General features: G+C 46.6%; 1 protein-coding gene across 7 annotated transcripts in view; it reads left to right on the top strand.

The window, feature by feature from the left end:
• Positions 1–20,729, top strand: part of EXOC2 (exocyst complex component 2) — a 155,465-nt gene that overhangs the window by 121,878 nt on the left and 12,858 nt on the right. For 2 of the 7 annotated variants that reach the window (XM_019944992.3, XM_019944991.3), the window contains exon 24: positions 139–19,582. The exons of the other annotated variants lie outside the window; for them this stretch is intronic. In XM_019944992.3, the coding sequence (XP_019800551.1) occupies positions 139–158 (20 nt within the window). In that variant the 3' untranslated portion in view covers positions 159–19,582. Of the gene's footprint in view, positions 1–138; positions 19,583–20,729 lie in introns of those variants that run through there. 7 annotated transcript variants of the gene reach the window in all.

Genomic DNA, 20,729 nt, shown 5'->3' with positions numbered 1-20,729 from the left:
TTTGGTAGCCTGGGGTTATTAGTACTTAAAATGGTTAAAGATATTCTTAAATTCCAGAGAATAATTAATTACACCTCATAATGTGTGATCATCTCAGTAACGTACACTTGCTTCCTATGATATTTCTTTACTTCATAGAAATAATAGACTGTGAGTGACAGTTTTATGCAATGACCTTGCAACCGTCATCAAAAAATTTACTTAAGACGTTTGGTCACTTCTATGGAAGACCCAGTTGCTGATGCCAAAAAGGTGAAAGATACAAGGAAAACGTATGGGAGTAAGATTATTATAATAATTTAACAAAGAACATTAAACTGGAGAAAGATGACTGACAGTTCCAGTATTATCGTTTTGACATCAAATGAAAGTCACTTAAATCACTTCATAATATATATTTTAGAACTAACTATTGCTTGTTGAATGAAATAAACTTTTTCATTGATCAAATAGTTGTTTCTTTGTATGAAGTACTGTAGAATACATAAAGCCAAGCAACCTACTAACATCGTTATGTCGATGTAGCGTGATGTGGAAATGGTTCTGTTCATATTAGACATCGGTTCTTCGAGGCGAGTGTGGCTGTACCAGTGACCTGCTTGCAGGTTGTTACCTTCGTTCTTTCAACTAACTGTTGTGATCACCTGTCATTTTTGTTGTGTGATGCTTTTATTAGATGGTGATAACATTGTTTACTCTTTAATACCTTTGGTTTTTATTGTTATTTTTCATATTAGGGGTAACGATACAGTGATGCCAAAATTCTAAGCTAAGAGCCAGAATCATTAAATCAGTAATATTTTATGTGACTGCAGGTATTTAATTCCTGAAATCACCATCATTATAGACATACGAGCCTTCTGCTTACAGCTGACCATAATTGATCTTTTTCCTGCAATGCCAGGACTCTTGTGTACCCATGTTTTTCTGTGTCCAAACTGGATTACAGTTCACATCCCAAATATATCCTTTTACAGTTTAAGTCAGAGCCTGTCAGTAACTTGCTTAAAATTTTTGCGGCATCTTCCTGCTCACTCGCGGTAAAATCCACAGAGCGGGCAGCGCTGAGTCCGGCACCCGCCCCCTGCGGCCCCTCCAGCTGCTTCCAGCACACTGGGCCTCTTGTGGCCCAGACTTCCCACATCCTCCCCCAGGTCCTTCCCTTTGCTTAGACGGTAATCCTCCCTCATGTGTACTTTTGTCCTCAGGCCCTGCTCCGCTCGGGGGTTGTTTTCGGGTCCTTTTAATCTCTCTTGTAACTCTTCAGTACACGAACGTAATAGATGTATTTCTGTATCTGTTTTTTATTTCCCTGTTTTGGAGAAATTTTTAAACAAAGATGTGAGGAGATTCCTTTCACATTCCCAGACTTCTCATCATTTAAGTTTTTTATAGAGCAGTGACTGAAAGGTTCAGAATTCCAAGGGTCAGATCGCAGGATGTTTTTCAATAAAATCTCTCCATTTTCTCCTCAAGGGAACAATACCCAGTAATCAGCTGTGCTCTGTGCTTGGCCCCTAGCCTCTGCAGACCAGCCTGGCTATTGCTTCCCCTTGGGGGCCTCTCTCCTTCCCCTGAGACATGTATGAATTACCTCGCATGGGCCCTGCTGCACCAAGCTCTTGTGCAGTTAACCAATCCCCAGTTCACAAATGAAGGATACAGCAGGCCCTGCACACGTGCACACACGTGTGCACACACTTGCACATACGTATGTACATATGCACACACATGCACATCCTAAATGTGTTAACTCCTTGCAGACAGTTTCAGTCATTTGCGTGCCTATAACACCTGTGCCTCGCCTATGATTATCACTTAATACTTACTACCATCTTCTAAATTTCAACTATCCTAAGACACAAATTACTTATGACCTCCTGAGGGTCGGGGAGGGGTGGCTAGGACATCAGGCACTGAACCCTAAGCTCTGGTCCCCCTAACTGTACTCACAGCCCCGTCACACTCCTCTTTACAGCCCAGCTTCAGAAAGTCGGCTGGGTGGTTCCTCAGAGATTCCATGTGAGGCCCCGTGTCCTCTCGTGTCCTCCCGACATCTCCGGCACCCCTGCGACTCCACCTCTGTGCCATGGCTGGGTCCGTGGACACGCTCGCTCTTGTGCTCCGTGACCGGAGTGCTCCCGGGCTGCTCCCTCTCCCTGGGAGAGATGGCCCTCCTGCGGGCCCTGCGGTCCCACTGCTGGTGGCCGGCCCTCAGTCTCCTTCCCCTGCCTAGCCTTGCACCCTGGCGTCCCCGGGACGCTGGCTTCCTCTGGGCTTGCTAGTCTTTCCTCGGACTCTGCCCTTCCCACGCCTCCTCCGGGAGCTTCCCTGCCCCCCCCGCTCCCCGGCCTGCCCTTGAGTCCTGCACGTGGGCGGTCACTGTGCCCCCGGCTCCTGTGCTGCGAGCTGAGGGTGGGAGTTCACAGGTTACAGCCTCAGTGACGTGTGGGTCATGCCTCAGTTTATCTTCTGAGTACTTGCTCTGTGGTTCACAGTGATTTTTCTCAGTTGTTTTTCCGATAGGAAAGTAAATCGTGATGTTCTCGTTTCCATTAATCTTCTTGTTCACTTTTTAATAAATACAACACGGTGGGTGTTCATATTTGTTTAACCGAAGTGAGCATGTTAGCACTTGCTTCCTGTGGAAGCTTTGTGCATCCCTAAATCTTGAGCAATTGCATTTGAATTAAAACGTGCATGTCAGGGATACCTGACATGTGAGCAGTTCTGTGCAGCATCGCTGTGCTCTTCAGGGACAGTTGAGGTGTGTCTGGCTCAATCCCTGTGAGGACGAGGGTGTGGGAAGGGCAGTGCCAGGCTCTTAGGGTCTTGGGTCCCACTGCCTCCAGATGGGTGACTGACTCAGACTGTCCACATCCTGCCTTGAAGGGACCTGGGGTCCTTTCTCTGCCACTTCCCATCTTCCCAGCCCTCAGCGTGAGTGATGATGGATAGAAAATGATGTCATCATTATCGGGGCCACTTTTTATACAAAATGAAGCTTCTGCTGGCCCTGTGGCATTGAGGCCTGTGGCTCTGTCTTTCAGATAAACTTCCAGAGCAGACGCACACACCACTGCTTTGTCAGCCATTCATTTACCATTTCTCTGGTTCCAAAGCCTCTTAGAAATTGTTGGTTTTAGTTTCACTTTTATAAACTGTATTTAGTTCTGTTCTTGGTGTAGCTTTGACTTCGTGATCCCCAACTGAACTTCAGTCTCGCATAGTCATATAGTGATTTTTAGTTTCTTTAAAGATGACTGAAGTTTTGAGACCTCGTGTAAGGTGAACAGCCAAAATAGTTTGACTTCAGTCTTCCAAAATAATTTCAATTAACAACTTTAGTATTATCTTTAGAATTTTCATCTCCAAAATTTCATCCAAAACTGAATTTTACAAATCACGTAGGTAACCGATTGTTTATTGCACTAGTTAGCAATAAATTTAGTTTCTGATACTGTTTGTGGTGATTTTTAAAAAAAAATTCAGGTGATTAATTTCACGATTCAAGAAGAGATATTCGTTAAAGCTTTTTTTTTATTATTTTTTTTTTTTTAGCGGTACGCGGGCCTCTCACCGCTGTGGCCTCTCCCGTTGCGGAGCACAGGCTCCGGACGCGCAGGCTCAGCGGCCATGGCTCACGGGCCCAGCTGCTCCGTGGCATGTGGGATCTTCCCGGACCGGGGCACGAACCCATGTCCCCTGCATCGGCAGGCGGACTCTCAACCACTGCGCCACCAGGGAAGCCCCATAGCTGTGCTTTTTTAACCTGACAGTTGGATATTTAAATTCTCACCTCTTTATTTGTATATGTGTCAGGAAAGATTATTCTGGTTACTTCTGAGTCACTTAACTGACTGTGTCGTTATTCTTATCTGCAGTTATTAAGAGCTCTGAGTATTTGCATCCGATAGGTTTTAGCTAAATTGAGAATGGTCTTAGTCTTCATTTATGAATACACATGGAAGTTCATATCTTTAAAACATATTGAATAAGAAAAATAATCTTTCTTAAAATTTTCTCTTAAATATTGGTGTTCTGTCTAAAAGGCATTCAAGTTTACATATATTCCTAAAGATACTTAATAAATGAATTTAAAATTAACCATTTTTATAAAGGTAAAGTACTTAACCGATTTTTAACTCAAAGGCCTTTTTATTAATTGTAGTCATTGACATTATCAGGAGGAGGGAAGACATTTATGTCATCGGTGATGTGAGTGAGTGGAGTGCCGGGTGTTAGCGTGGTCAGCCGACTACTTGTGTGGGATGCAGGGAACCCGGAGCAGAACGATTTCCACATCAATCATATGTCAGATCCAGTATTTGGAATACTGAGACTACTCAAAATCTGTAAGAAAATATTCCTCTCATGGACAGATAGAGAATTTCCTTTCATTCACAAATTCAGCCAGTATTATCAAGTCTGGTAACATCCGAGGCACTCTACACATTTCCCAAGTTGTTCCTGCTTCCAAGGTTAGAAGGTGGTAGAGAAGCTGAGGGTGGTGCTGCGTGTGAGGTGAGATGGTGGCTCTGACCCGGGGGAGTTGCGATGCACCCGTGTCCCCCCTCAAGTCATGTGGCCTGCTCCCAGTGGCACCAAGGAGAGCAGGGCGGGACTCAGGAGGGACCAGCGCTGCTCCCCGCCCTGTGGGGGAGCCCTGGCACCAGCACCCCCAGGGCAGCTCCCGAGACCACGTCGTAACCTTGGCGTCTGTGCCTGTGGTGCGTGGTTCTGTGTTTGTTATGGGGTGGTTGGCGGTATGTGTGAGGGCAGCTGTTTTGGTGAAAAAGATCACACAGCATGAGGTGGCAAAAAAACTAAGATAGATCCGTTGTTCTCTTGTGATTTTTATATCCATTTATTTTTTTAAATTATATCATCTTGGAGCCCTTGAGGTATTTTTTTTATCCTTTAAAGTTAAAATCCAGTGCATTATTGGGGGAGGAGGGAATGTGAAAAATAGCTTCTGTGCTGTTCATTGACTGTCTAATCATCTCATTTTTTTTAAGTTATCATCGTTTCTGCAGTTACCTAAAGAAAATATATTTCCACTGCCATGCGAAGAGTATCTTGATTGGTTATTGTATGTTTTCTTCCCCCAACACTTTTCTCCTAATACTCTTGTGATTTTAATTGGATCCTTGTATTTCAGCGAGCTAGTTGCACTTACCTCTAACTAATCGCACTTAGTTAGCATGAAGAACTCTGAGGTAGTGGCCAGGCTGCCTGCCGTTTATCTCATCAAATCAGCACCTCCATTTAAACATTCATCTCAATAGTTGTTAAACTGTAACCACACGTAGGGAAAATCTTTTTCTGAAAGTTCTCGGGGAGTTTACTAAATGCTGGAACAGGGCTGTTGCGATCCTGCTTTCTGGATCCTCCTGATAGATGAGTCGTCGTGTCCAGTATCAGGGAGGAGGGGAAAGAAGGGACTCTGGCCCCATCGCTACCTCCGCCTGCACAGAGGGAAAGAAAGAAAAACACCGTCTGAATCTTGGGGCCTGGGGAATCCCGATGAATAACAGTCTTCTTCTCTGTCCACGTTTCGAACCGACTGAAGAATAAGACGCAAGAGTCAGTAGGTGAGAAGGCCGGTGCCGGTGGGTCAGAGTGAGAGCCCAGACCCCTCGCCCAGCCCCTCCGAGAAGCAGCCCCTCTGCCTGCTCCCCACCTCCCGCAGGCAGGGGTAGCGAAGAAGCAGGGGACAAACCCCCATGCGCTGCTGACCCTGCCAGAGGTGGACAAAGGCTGTCCCTCCCTCTGGGAAGCCCCACTCAAACCAGAAGGGCGGGGAGACGCCGTTCTCCTTTAAAGCACCAGACGTGAACTTCCAGCAAGAGGTGGCTGGCTCTGGGTGTGCGGACAAGAGATAGGAGCTGATTTCAGCAAACAAAAAACTTGTTTTGTCCCATTAATAAACAAGGAAGCAGAATTACTTCAGAATCTAAATATTAATTCCTATTGCAAATAAAATACCGCGGCCAGCAGTGCAAGGGTCAGTTACAGAGACGGTCTGTAGAAAAGGAGGGGACTCAAAGACGTCTTTCCCTCCGCAGCCCACAGCCTGCCTCTGGTTTCGGGGGTGGGGGGCAGCCCTCAGGCCCTCGCTCCCTCCCACGCTCCCCTTCAGCCCCACCCCACTGTCTCCAGGCCCCCAGGCCACCCCCCCTCCATGCCTGCAGCCCTTGGTGGTACCCAGCACAGGGAGATCCTTCCCTGAGAGACTTGGTCCATCAGTTGGTTGGTGAATGAGAAACACCTCGGCAGAAATTACTCAAGCAAGTAAAATACTAATTTACAGTTTAGTTTTTACCCTGGTAGGTATTTTCAACAGAATGTCGCATTGAATTGTCTCTTAATTCAGCTAATGTTAAAGAAGAGAACTTTGGTTGATTACATAAGAAAACTGTTACCAAAAATAACATGTGGACTACCCATTCAGAAATAATTAGAATATTATAAAATTTTATATCTATGTGTAAAATGAAAAAATCCTCACACCAGAGGTCTCCGAATGTCATTTCACCTTTCCAGAATTACTCTGAAGACTGCGGCTTGCAGAATTCTGAGGGCGCCTTTACGAGCGTCACATTCTTGGTGCTGTTTGTTGGACACTCTAGAAATCTCTTCTCTTCTCGAATGTGGAACACAGGTGGTAACGCCCAGTGACACGGCTGTCCTCTCGTGCCTGTCTTCCGCAGGTTTCCTGCGCCCTGGTCATGGGGTACTTTGGCACACTATCGCATCTGCTTCTGATCGAAACACATGCCAGTCGCGTGAACTCCACCTTTGAAGAGAGACATCCAAGTCAGTAGTCTTTCCCGGTACTGAACTTCTCAGAAGGAGTAGTTTTATCAATTCCTTGGACTGTTTTTCTTAATTTCATTTAAAACATACTGTCAGGTGGATATTAATAAACTTACATTTCATCTATTTATGAGAGAAAGGCAATGTTACATTTTTCAAAGGAGGATGGTCCTAGTCAGTCATCTTTTTTTAAACACACTTTCATCATTTAACTTCACTTTTTTTCCCAGCCATTTTCTCCTTTTTTATAAGCAGTTTCATACATCAGTGTCAGTGCTGTGAAACCGTTTATACAATGCTTCGGACATTTGGTTACAGTTTGTCTGCCAAGCATTCTTCAGTAAAGCTAAATGTTGGCTCTGATGGTGTTCAGTGTGAAACGTATTAACCTTGAGAGGACCTGTGGCCCTACATACTTTCTTCGTTGCATGTTTTATCTGCTGAAGTATTTATTTTATTGTGTCTGAAACTGATAGCTGTTTGGCACCAGGGTAAACTAACGTGCTGTTTTGCAAAGGCCATTGTTTAAACTTATTTTGGACATTCCTAGACATTTATCACAATAGAGCAGGGAAGCGCAGCTCCTGACCTCGTGGCAGCTTCAGCAGGGCCAGTCTTCTGCCCCCTCCTCCAGATGAAGGATCATTTCATCTACACACAGATCAGATAAGGACTGATTTCTTTAAAAACATAACCTCAGTACCATTATCAGATCTGGAAACAAATAATAATTCATTAATTTTAGCAAATATCCAGTCAGTGTCCAGAATTCTCAGAAGAGCTTTAGTTTAGATCGTTTGCTCAGATCAGGATTCTGTCAAGGTCTATGTGTTGCTTTTACTTGCTGTGTCTCTGAAGTTTTTTTCTTTTTTCTTTCTCTAGGGCCCCCTCTTCAGCTTATTTGTTGACTAAATCAGGTGGTTCTTATATTCTCACTTTCTGAATTTTTCTTATTGTTTCCTCATGGTGTCATTTCACATGTTCCTCTGTCCCTTGTGTTTCCTATGAACTTGTGGCTAATAAAGAAGCCTTATCAGTTTCAGGTTCAATTTTGTTTTAATTTGTTTTCTGCCACCAGCAGGTCCATCACGTTTGATTGTCTCCATGTTTGTGATATTAAGATTGAAAGCTGGACTCAAGTGTTGCCAGCTTGCTCCACCCTGTAAAATTTTGTCATAAACTTGTCATCTGCTGGTTTTAGCCCCATGGGTAATTGTTGCCATGATCTGTTGTTTCCTTAGAGATTGCAAACTAATGATTGGTAGCTGGAGCACGAAATTAAAAAGTCAAAAACGTCATCAACTATTTAGTTACTCTGAAGTACAGTTCATGTAGGAAAGGCAGGATAAATGTTTGGTTTTTCTCTTTATTTAGAGTTTTCAGAGTAAGTTGGTTCCCTTTTGTTCTTTTTTATTAAAGGTGATGAACAAGGTGTTTTTTAATTATCTTCGTTAATTCATACCTTGAGCATATTTCATGAGTTTCAATTCATTGTCATAGTCAGTGTTTTTTAGTAATCAAGCTGTCCCCTCTCTGGCTGGGAATGCCGCCCCCATGGGCCCCGGGTCTTCCCTGCTTTCTGTGGTCCAGTTGTCCCACCCAGTGTGTGCCTTCTCCTCCCAGATGTGGGACCAGCCATTGGATGGGAATGAAATGATATGAAATACGGAAAAACTTCCTCTCTCTTAACTTTCTTCTGCTCTTTCCACACTATGTCTCTGTCCTTCCTAGGGGCCCCCTGGCTTTTTTGTCATCCCTCTCACTCTTGTTAAGTCGCACCCAAAAGTCCGTTGCTTGTCCATGATTAGACAAGCACCACATTACCTGGTGGTCCTGTGTCCTGGTGGCCCTGTGTCCCAGTGGTGCCGCCGCTTCCCTTCAGGTCGCACCAGCTGGCCTGTTGCCTAACATCACATTCCTGCCCATCGGCTCGTGGCGGGCTGTGTCCCCTCTGGCTAGTGAGGCCTTAGGAAGGCTGCGTGGATGTTCTGTAATTACGAGTTATGTCCTACGGACAGTGTTAGGGATTTTTTTTCCTCACTTCACCTGATTTTGTCTAATTATGCCCTAGGAGTCTTCTTCTAAAACTCGTTTACACACTTCACAGCTGTGTGTGCTGCGGGAAACAGCACAGTAATGGATACTCATGTGTATCCTGCCATTTTGGCGTTGCCTTCTTCATCCCAGCTATTTTATTCCCTGTGACCTTGGCTACCTTTGAGGTTAATGCTCACTCTGAACTTACAAGTATTTGTCTTCAGACAGTTCTGTGTGAGGAGTTTGAAAGGGCGCTGGAGGGTCTGCCTTTGTTCTGGTCTCCGACTCTGGGCACGACCTGAGAGCCAGTGGAGGCCCGGTGCCCTGGCACAGTGAGCTGACAGCTGTGCCGGCCCCTCCATTTGGCCACAGCCCAGCCGGCAAGCACACCGGCCCCCCACTGGGGACACTGACAGCTCGACCGACAGGGCATTGGGCCGTCATTTTCGTGAGTTCAGCCTAGATGTTGTAGCTACGTTAGTCTCCACCCTGATTCCTCCTCAGAACCAAAGCCATGGCTCATATTCCCCTAGTTCTAGTAAGGAAGATGGCTGCAGAACGCTGACTAACTTGAATGCCTCTGCTCTCGGCGTTAGCTGCGGGTTTTAGTGGTGTACCGTAGTGGTCTCAGTGTGTGGATAGATGGGGTGCCTTGGTAGCACAGTGAGCAGACAACTCCAAATTGTTGCTTTAACCTGAAAATGGTGGCAAGTGTTCACTTTCCCAGTTACTTAAAACATCATTTATCACAATAGAAAGCTGAGGTTCATATGATTCCAAATGTTGTATTTCGACTTCTTAACCAAAAAGTGCTTTGGTATATTAGTCAGTGGTTAATAGAATCTAAGGGATTCCTCCGCCAGACAGACCCTCACGGCCTGGCCCAGGCCCTGTGTGCCGGGGAGCGTCACGGCCTGACCGTACCGCGCACCCAGAACCTGCCAGGCTTGCTCTCGTCCAAGAGAGGAGGATGCACACCTTTTGGGCTCCGTGAGAAAACTAAACCGTAGAGCAGCCTCGGGTCGCTTCACTTCCTCTAGCCTGTCCAGCCGGGGCTAGAAATGCCGTCCCTGTCTGTGTCTCTCCCAACACCAGGCAAAAACGTCCGTAACCATCTTCCCTTAATAACAAGCAGCAAAGGCCAACCACCCCTAACCACTTGGAGTACAGCTTAACAACAGCCACTTTGGGGGCTGTTTATTCTGCACACTCCGGTGGGAAACTTGTGAGTGTGTGCTTTTAAAACAATAATGTCTCAAATGTTTCCTGGGAGTCCACGGTAGCAAGGAGACCCACAGGCCTGGAGGGGCTCGGAGACCTGCTTCCCTCCCCTAAAGCCGAGGACGCTTGGTTGACAAAACTGGGACCTGTCTCTCTGTCTCGTCTATCAGTGAGGGGATTAATCGGGCAAACCCCCCATCTCTCCACCGTGTAAACAGGCCAGTGGTGGGACGGTTTGAGGCTAGGTGTTAGGTGACGGGAGGAAGACGTCAGCAGAGCAGTTCCGGTCCCTAGGAGCAAATGAAAGGTGATGCGAATAAAATCTTCACGTTGTGCAGGAAGTTTACTTGGGATGTGAGTTTTCTTTTGGATCAGTTTACTTCAATTTTCTGTTAATATCTCATACTAATAATCAAACTGTTTGAGTGACAACCAAGGTAGATTCATGAACATGATGTATTTGAAAACGCGTTTTTCATTTTTGCAGTTGCTGTCATTTCTGATTGCAGATGGTGTGACAGCCTCTGATTACGGTAGTAAGGACTTCAGATGACACGTGGAACGCGTGTCGGTCTGAGCAGGTCTGTGTACTGAAGGAGTGTGATGATAGGCCTTAGGAAATCACAAAGACACCTTGAGAGGCTTTAGACGTGATGGGAGGCAAAGGAGTGAACCCGCCTGTGCTGCACGGTCGGGTTGTATTAATGAAAGGAAAAATTGGTGTATATTCTTGGACTTTTCTCTCTTTTTTTCCTTTGTGCTGTGGCTTTTTCATCTTATGCTAAGGAAAATAGGCGTGGAAACCCTTTCTTTAAACTAGAGCACGTGCTGCTTTGGGATACGTGGGCCACCATCCAGCAAGACGGCACGTAAACTGCTGTGGACGACGGGGTGTGTGGTGGCGCTCAGGGCCCTGCTCTGCTCTCCGCGGGAGAAGACTGGCGGGAAGACTGATGGAGCCGCGGGGGCAACCAAGCCCCTTGGCAGGGACCCAGCCCCACCCCAGGGCGCCGTGGTGGGTGTTTCTGCAGACAGCAGCCTCCACTGCAGCTCTGCCTGAGGTAGCCGAAGGCTGGAAGCGGCTCCAGAGCCCGCCCGCCCGCCAGCCAGTGGGGTGGGTGCGTGAGCGCGATATCCTCGTCCAGTCAAGGTCTGTGTGGCAGGGAGACCCTCCCACACAAAACCAGGCCGTAACCTTGAGGGGAGCCGCAAACTGTGCTCCTCCTGTGGGAGTTCATCCCTCTGCCTGTGTGAAAGCCAGCACCTTGCCCAGGGGAGGTCGAGGTCAGGTAGTGGCGAGCTGCCGGGTATGGGCGCGACAGGGGCGGGGCGCAGGAGGGCCTGCTGCATCTCCCTCGGGATGCTGGTTACCTGTGTGTGCGGGGCACGCGCAGCATCACGTCGTACACAGGAGTTACATGCTTCCCTACGTGTGAGTTCTACTTACTTTGAAAAGAGGAGAAAACTCCTGTTTGCAGACTTAAAAACCTCGACAGCAAAACGTCATGATTAGCAAGTATGGCCACTTGACACCTCTTCCAAACTCACATCTTTGTGCGGCGCTTTGTACTTTCTCAGCTCTGAAAGCCAGCTCAGACTCAGACCTTTAACTCGTTGATTTCAATTCAGAAATGCTTTTTGTGTGGTTAAATGTAAAGCTTAAAAAAATTGACTGTGATGCACTGTTCATCAGAGTCCCCTCTTCCTCACCAGGAGGGGTGGTCCTGCACTGCCCGCGGAGGACAGGCATGCCCTGTGGAGGCCGGGGCCCGAGGGCCGCATGGTTTCTGCTGTCTCTGCCCTGTGCTGAGGGGGGCCTCTGAGAGCTGAGACGCCTGAGTGACCCACCTCCCCACAACCCCATTGGCCTAAGACAATATTTTCCCTATTGGGCAGATTTTTTTAAACTTGGAGAGTAAGAAAAGTCTGTGGCTTGTTCAGAGCAGTCCAACTGTGTCTTCAGCCCAGTTCTGTCTCCAGAGTCTTTGTCTTCTGAGTGGAGAGGTGCGGGGGGTGAGGAAGTGGGTCAGACCAGAGGGGCAACAGTACCGTGTAACTTTGTATGTCCTACCGTTTGTAAATAGTTAGATTAGAAAGCGCTTTCCGCCTTCCTCTGTCTGAGGTGCGTCTTCCTCTCTCCCGCGCACGGCCCACCCACCCCAGCCTCCCAGGCTCCCCGGCTGCAGAGACCGGCAGAGGCTGGCAGGAGGCCGGGGCATGTCAGGCCTGCCTTTCCCTGGACCAGCAGTGGCTGATTCGGGATCATCTCAAAGCATGGCAGACTTGTGAGATTTATAGTCATGAATGATAAAGACACTGGGAAGAATAAAGGGTTGCATTCATTTTGGGATAAGGAATCTGCACAAACCTGTTACGGGGCCCTGAGCAACGAATTCCGTAGAGTGGTAACAGCAGCTTTGGCGGTGAAGGTGGAAGAGCAGCTAAGTAATTGTCAGTAAAATTTTCAAGAGAAAAAGTTATGTGGATCTGAGATGTTGGGGTGAAGATTTTGCTCTGGGATCAGAGAAGCAACATCCTGTCAATGAAGGGAGCCCCCTGTGGCTTTGCAGGTATCCCTGCGGGAGTCTGGGAGCCGGGCTCGCCCAGGGGTGGAAGCTGACGTCTCCTGACGTCTCCGGCCTCCCGCAGGTGCAGGCCAGGCCTGTGGGTCCCTCCCTCACAATTAGGCTTCTCCAAATGCTGACTTAAAAGACCCATTATTGTGTAAAGGAAGACTAAAATCCAAGTTAACTCTTGGCTTTCATGTTTTTTTCTGCCTTCCACTTTATTCCAACTCCACTGTTTTTGACTCCAAGGTCTTTTCTTTGGTTCAATGGCAGAAACTTACCCTAATTGGATTTCACTTCTCACACTGTGGGTGGAGCCCTGTACTGAGACCAGGACTCGGTGCTCTGCTCCACCTTGATGGCTCCACCGTCAGAGGCAGGGCCGCTCGGGCCGAGCCACCTGCAGTGGCCACGCGTGTGTCCATCCACGGCCACGGGCTGAGTAGTGGGTCCGCAGTCCTGAACCAAGCCGTCGGGCTCCAGAGCCACGTTCTTCGGCCTGGCTTCTCTCATAAGCATTTATTAAGTTTGAGTCCACTGAAGTCATTCTTGGGGGAAAAAAAGTACTCCTAGAGATTTTGAAATTTGAAGCTATCAGTACCACAGACCTTTATGAAGTATTATATACAACTGTAACACCTCACAGTGTGAAACACATTTGCATACGTAGAATGAGTTCTACTTTCTTGTCACTTTCACTTTTCTAACTGAAGTTGCCTTCTAACGAAAACAGTTTTTCTCTGCCAAAAGAAGAAATTGAAACAAAGGAATTTGATTTATGTTAAATCAAATTTTTATACCTTTAAGTCTAAAATTCAGTGTATCAGTGTTGAAACTGATATTTCATGCTAAATGTATAAAGTGTTCTGTAATATTTTAGGTTAGTATAATTCATAGACTACATAATTCATGTAGTTTTACACATCAGACTTTAACTTTGAAGTGGGAGAGGTTGTGACTCCCTTACCCATATTGGACTCTTCAAAGCTCCTTGTCTCTGAAATTTATGAAGGCTAAACTCTTACGAATATAAATCCTTTCTTACAAATGGAAAAAATAAGCTATGAAATAATTTTACTGTTATTTTCACTGCTGGTGATATTTTGTTTTATCTTCATAGGGAAAAGTTTCCTTATTCATATTTAAAAGCTAGGAGATATATTAATTAAAGCAAAAAAAAAGGATTCTGAGAAAGAAAACAGAAAACTGTACAGGCCATGTCATTCATTCATATACTACACGTGAAAGGTGTCCTTTCCACCCCAGGTATTCATTTAAAAATCCTCCACATTTCAGAAGACATTTATCAGTTTAGAAAAGGTCATTAATTTAAGAAAGCGCGAACTAAAACATAAAGACTTGGACCTAAAAGCCCGTTCTCTGTTCCAACAAAAGCTGATTTTGTTGCAGAATGTTCAGGCCTTTTCAATCTGTCCAACAGTATTGATACCGTTCTGGTTGCCTTTTTTTTTAATAGGCAGTAATTTCAATAATGTATTTTCACACTGTAATTGAATAGATAATTTACTTGAAAAAAACAATACCCCAAAGTTCTTTCATGTAGTGTTTCAGTTTGACCAAAAAAAAAGTACACTGTGGGATATTTATAGTATTTTTCAATCTATTTTTATCTGTAGACTAGGACCGGTAGCTGATTTAGGGCATAAGGGTTAAAAACAGGAAGTGTGGTTTATAAAGTAGGTAGCATCTCCAGAGTTTCCAGAGTTAGATTGCTTTTATTACTGACTGTCGTGTTTCAAAACAACATGAGGCAGGGCACCTAGAGACCAGTCTGTGTTTGGAGGATGTGACAGGAAATGCTTCAGAGGAAAGCTTGTGTTCCTGGTACAGGTCAGGGGGGTACCGGTGTTTTCTGTACATGCGCCGTCTTTCTGTCCAGCTCTTTCTCAGATACTCTTTATACAGTCAGATTGAGTATAAGTCTTGTGCAACACAGTAAATTTCCTTTGACCTTTGCATTTCGCTTGAATTTTTCTTCTAGTGTTTTAATGGAAAGTTTTGTCATCATCATCGTTGAGGAGCATGTATTATGGTTATTGTTAATTATAGTAATTAGAGAATCCAAGTTAAAGTAAAAAGGCATGAAGAAACAGGAGTTTAATCTTGAATAGCCTTTTCAATGACAGGTTGACAGAACCAGTCAAAACCCAAAACCTTTGACTCAGCAGTTCCACTTCTACAAGGTGTCTTAGGTCAGTTATTCTACGAGAATACAAGGTCTGATATGGTTGTGTCGTTATTTATGACGGTCAATACTGAAAGGCAACAGGACTGTCGAGTAGTAGGAGAGTAAGTTATGAATAAATAAAGTGAAAAATAAAACAAATAAGTCAGATAAATGAGAAGATAAATACCTTATGGCAGATCTGTGCTGTAGAATACCAGGCAGCCACTGAAAACTGTAAGGTCAGTGTGTGCACACTGGCATGGAAGAGTGTGTGTGGTACATCATGGAAGGAGGCAAGTAAGTTTCAAGAAAAGAGTGTGTACTGTAATGTCATTTTTTAGGGAAAAAATTTATATTCGTTGGAAAACATCTGGAAGAATACACACCAAACTAGGGAGAAGGATAAAGGGAAAGCTCATTGGACTTGTATTTGTTATTAGGAAACTTACACTTCTGTATCTTAATTCCTTACGAGCAATTAATTTTTTCAAATTAAATTAAGAATGTAGGCTTGATCAATTCAAAATTGTTCACTGTTCTGTTCTTTAATGTGGCCGTTCTCTAGAGAGGTCTGCCTAGTGGTTTGCCAAACTTATAAGAAGACTCAAATCTGCCTGTGTAACACTTTTTAATTGAATGAGCATTTTCCCATACTTCAAGGAAAACCTGAAGTTTCAGTGAATTAACTGGTTTTCCAGCCAGGGTTTAAATCCACGTCATTCCGTGCCCCCGTGTGCATCGCCTGTTACAGGCTGTAGCTGGGACTGGCCATAGGAGCGCTGCTTCCTTTCCACCTGTCGGGGAGCATTTCTCCACAAACAGTGCTGAGGGTTCTCATCAGACAGAAGCCCTCTGTTCTTGCTGCCAGACAGTTTTGTTTCAGCCACTTGCCTTCTTGGGGGCTGTTTCAGAGATGAGGTGAGGCTGTCTCCTGTGGAAGGTGGCCATGTTTTCCAATCTGGGTGTGTCCCCGGTGGTGTGTAAGCCCTGTGAGGAGGGGGCCTTTGTGTTTTGTGGGTTTGTTCTTGAGGTCATTCCGTGTCCCCAGCACATGGAATAGAGTCTGGCATGTAATATTAATAGGCACTCAATAAAAATTTTACTAGTTATTCCAGAATTAAGTGTCCTCCCTGTTTGATTAAAACAAGTAACTGACAAATAGAGTTTTATGAAAAACAAGACCATTGCTGGCAAAGATGTTCTGAGGTCCAGGCCCCCTTACGAGAAGCCCACCCTGCGAGGGGCCCAGAGGCTCTTGCCCAGAAGGTCTGGGCTCTGCCTTCTCCGTGGAGAATTCCCACCTGGGCCACTGGGTGAACTGCTCAGTGACGGCCTGGACTGAGGCTGCGTGGTTAGGGGCACTTTTTGGTCAAATATCATGACACATTCTAATTTCACGTTCAGAGCGTCAAGGAGATAATATTGTAAATACTTAGAAGCTGCTCTCATTCTGTGTCTAAATAACATGGGAAGCTGTGCGGGAGGAGCCTTTCTACAAACACTTAACTACTGCATCACAGTAAAGTAGCTCTTGTCCGTTTGCTTTATTCTTCCTGTGCACATGCTCACGTTGCCAGCTAGTCCCGTCAAGTCAGCATTTATGACCCGCTGCTGTTGAAGCCGAAGCTGAAGCCAGCACATTTGCCGAGTGTTCATACGTTCTGATAAGCCAAGCGTCTTCCTAGGTATCTGGCACAGTGAGCGTTTAGTAAGTGTTGAGTGTTGTATTATTTGGAGCAAGCTTTTGCTTTAGGATGCAGCTAGAAAAATCGTATTTTAAAAACAAATGTATTTAGCCTCAGCAATATTCTGTCCTGCTATACCTTCTTTATTTAAGTTGTATTTTTCAAATGGATCCTGAAAAATTGTTTCAGAAAGAAACAATTTTTTGTTTTCTTCAAGGCGAGACCAGATGCATTGTCCAGATTCTGCACGGTGTGTTTCAGAAAGAGAAATCAGTGTATATTTTCTAGTGGTCATGGCTTCTAGCTGACTTTTTGTTTATGTCTTAAGAAATGGTACCTGAAATAGGCAGGCTTCTCTGGAGTCCTGACCCCAGGGTGCGTGCGTGCTCTTCAGTGGGGAGGGAGGGTCTCGCCTGTTCGGCTCATGGGGGTGCACCCCACTGGCCGTGCCCAGCAGATGTTTGAAGGAGAAGGGAATAAACACACATCACATTTTCATCACAGCTTTGTTAGCAAAGCAGATGTTGTCATCTCTGCCTTGTGCGAAGTAGGCAGTTGTCTAGAGGGTGAACTGACTTTTGTCTTACGGCCGCACCATTTGTATGCAGGTGAGCCAGAACTTAGACCCCGAGTCTTCTGACTTTACACTGAGTGTCCCTTCTGTCACCTTGAGGAACTTGAAAGTCGTCATTAGCCATTAATGTTCGTAATAGTAAAAGCATACAGATAAATGCAGTGGAGAGAGAGCGTGTATCACTGAAGTTCACTAAGGATGGTCCCTTCATCAGTGTCGTGGAGCCTTTGAAAACTGTAACCAAAATCCTCTCCTGATCCCACTCCGGGCCTCTGACCACAGCCCCTGCGGACGCATCCCCAGCTTCCCCGGCTGCCCCCTGAGGCCTCAGCCACGCGGATGACAAAATGTGCCTGCAGCTCCTCTTGGAGCTTCCCCCAGGCCGGGGGTGCCCTCTGGTGCCTCCACTGTGCCAGGCCTCTTGTGCTGCAGGTTTGAAAGAGCCTACATCCTCCTACAGTTGGGTTTGGAGCAACATTTCAAAGCAGGAAACTCAACAGGCAGTTAAACCCAAGGAGCAAATCTGCATTCAGGCTTTAGAAACACACCTGAAAGCGTCAGTGTGGTCCCTGCGAGGTTCAGAGCAGGGCCTGGGGAGCAGGGCCACGAGCAGGGTGACCTGGCCTTGTGTCTCTCCTTAGAGGGAGGAATTGCGATTCCAACCTCAGAAGACCTCAGTGGTCTCATCTGTTGCACGCTTGTGGCCTTCAGACCTCAGTCCCTGGACACGAGGCGTCTAGGCCCCAGCCCAGTGCCCCTGATGGCCTCCACCTCCCCACCCCCGCACACCACCCCTCACCTTTCAGGAACGTCACAGAACAGGGACAGCAAGGAAATGGTTCACAGGTTAGCGTCCGTCGGAGAACAGCGATCGTTTCTACAGCACACAACCCTTCCATGTGGGCACCTGGCATTACTTCTCCCTGCCCCTTGGACACAAATATGAGCACCCAGCACCTTGGGGTGAAACTCGGGAACTAGCACTTTGGGGATTTACGCACATTCTGCCTGGAGGACCCAGTGCCCAAGCACCTCCGACGTGTGCCTGGCATGTAGTCGAACCAGCAGATTCACGCTGGGTGAATGAATCCATTCCCTTAGCGCTAACCAGTTTCAGCACAACGATTAGCTGTTTGGAGGGAGGCTGTCAATGATTGATTTTTGTGTTTTTAAGTTTTTCTTGTTACCACACCAGCACGTGTGTTGCTCCGGAGTTTGTGATCACGTCTCGCGAGCTCCCTGGGGCCGCCTGCTCTTTCAGACCTGCCGCTGCCCCCTGCCCACTCCTCATGGGACTGTGGGCCCCCTGACCCCCCTCCTGATGTGACGTGTGATGGTCCAGGAGCAGCTGTATGTCCTCTCATCCCAGGACCACAGCTTTTCCCTTCTCTGTTTCCGTTACCCCCCCTTTTTTTTTCCTAATATTTATTTATTTGCACCGGGTCTTAGTTGCGGCAGGCAGGCTCCTTAGTTGTGGCTTGCAGGTTCCTTAGTTGTGGCATGCATGTGGAATCTAGTTCCCTGACCAGGGATCGAACGCGGGACCCCTGCATTGGGAGCACAGAGTCTTAACCACTGCACCACCAGGGAAGTCCCTCCAGTGTTACTCCTTGAAAGAGTTATTTGGGAGGAGGGTAATTATTTCATTCTTTCTATTCATCAAAGGAAAGTCTCCAGGAAAGATAAAGTGTTCTTACTTGTGCAAGGCTGAGGCGCTATGCTCCTCCCAGCGTGTTACCCTGTAGCCACATAAAACGGGAAGCTCGATTGCGTTTTCAAATTTTCTTTCAACGCAAACATGGTCCTGACTCTTAGAAGCGCCTGCACTCTTATTCTTACCTCCACAGCTGTGTGTTTGGAGTTGGATTAGTGAGTTAGATTTACCTCTTCCTTGGGGGGCTTAATGGCTGCGCCTAGACCCGTGCTCTTGCCAGGAGCCGCCTTCTCTGGGGCAGCGTGGGCATCGGGCCCAGGGCGAGCGGTCGCCCACACATGACCTCAGCTTGCTTCGTCCTAAGTCCGATTTTCTGCTTCTCAGGCAGCTCTCTGGCCCCACTCGTCTCTGTTCCCTTGAAGAGCCTGAGGAGCTCACAGCTGCCCTCATGTTCCAGGCACGTGGCTGGGCCCAACTCCTGGTGCTGGTCCCAGCAGCACTGACAGGACCCCGGTTTCATGGAGACAGAGGCCGTGGGAGCCCCTCCTCTGGCTTAGACCCTCACTGGCCCAGTGTCGGGCCGAACTTCTAGTAACCGCGTTTTCTCTCTGTACATGCGTGAGCCAGCCCTCCACACTGTTGCAGTTTAAAGACTCGAGACCTGAGTCCAGTGGTCACGAGTTGACCCGAGCACAGCGGCTGAGGCCTGTGGGCCCCGTGCTCGTGGCCTGCCTCACGCCCAGCCTGGGGCCCTGGGGGACAGCCCTCCTCTTGCGGGCAGAAAGCTTTCCTGGTCGTCAGCACAAGTCACGTGTTCCGCCTTCGCTGATATGAAGACTTGTTACTCTGCAGCTGTCCTTTTCTCTCAGGAAGAATCGACCTGTTTCTGGATTGTATTTAATTATTCTTCAACCAGTTTTCTCAGTTACTCCGTCAGCAAAATAGAATTAAAAATGCCTGCACCTCCATATCCCCAAGAAATATTTATGAGGTTGGCTCCTCAGAAGAAAAGCCGTGTGCCTCCTTACACACCAGGGTACATGGCAGAACCAGAAGCTGGCTGTGTATTGAGAATCTGCAAATGCCACGCCAACAAGGTGACTGCAGTTCAACTTCCCTGAATAATCAGTAGCTTGGACGACATTATGGGAGAAGAGCCTCCTCAACATCATCATGATTTTGCAATACAGTAGAATTTTCTGTTTTGTAGAGAAGGAATTGTCAGTTTGTGCAATTAATTCTAGAAGGAATCCTGAGATATTAATTCCACTCCAAGTGAAAGCCATTGTTTTAGAGTTACAATAAAGCAGCGTTTTGTTTTTATATTTTTTTTCTTGCAAAATAGCGAAGGAGCTCTTAAGGAGCCATGTGAATGCCAGGACCCCCTCACTGCAGCCCCACACGGGTGCGTTCTCACACTCTTGTCGATAGAAGGCGAAGCTGGGTCCCTGTCTTCCTGCCACAGGTCACTGCTTGTAGAGAGGAGGCTGGACTGAACCCATGCCCGCTGCCTGCAGACTGCGCTCTGCCCTCTCGTGTGTGCCCGCCCTGGAGGGCAGCCATGCCATCCTGAAGTCATGGGTTTGTCCAGTCTCTAACTTGCTTTACAGAATCAGGTTGGAGTGTGTCTTTTTCAGAAGTTTCACCCAGAACTAATTCTTTTAAGATCAAAATAGTCATTCTGCATAATAATTCGACTTTTATTTGGAAGTAAGATGCTATAGTAGATGTTTAGCATATGTTTCATAAACTTTGGTAAATATCCTCCTTCTGTCCTCTGGGTTTTGTCTGGCGGGGGTGGGTGTGTGTGTGTGTGTGTGTGTGTGTGTGTGTGTGTGTGTACATATGAAGAATATGTGTATGAAGAAACTGAAGGGCAGTTTTAAATTTCACTTTTGACAGGCGGATCAGCAATTACAGAGAACAGAACAGTGACAGAAATGGAAAAACAATGAAAGAAAACTCCTAATTAATTTAACCTTTT

The sequence above is a fragment of the Tursiops truncatus genome, chromosome 10 (genome assembly GCF_011762595.2).
Source record: "Tursiops truncatus isolate mTurTru1 chromosome 10, mTurTru1.mat.Y, whole genome shotgun sequence".
Classification (NCBI taxonomy): Eukaryota; Metazoa; Chordata; class Mammalia; order Artiodactyla; family Delphinidae; genus Tursiops; species Tursiops truncatus.
This window is presented reverse-complemented; position numbering and strand designations above follow the sequence as displayed.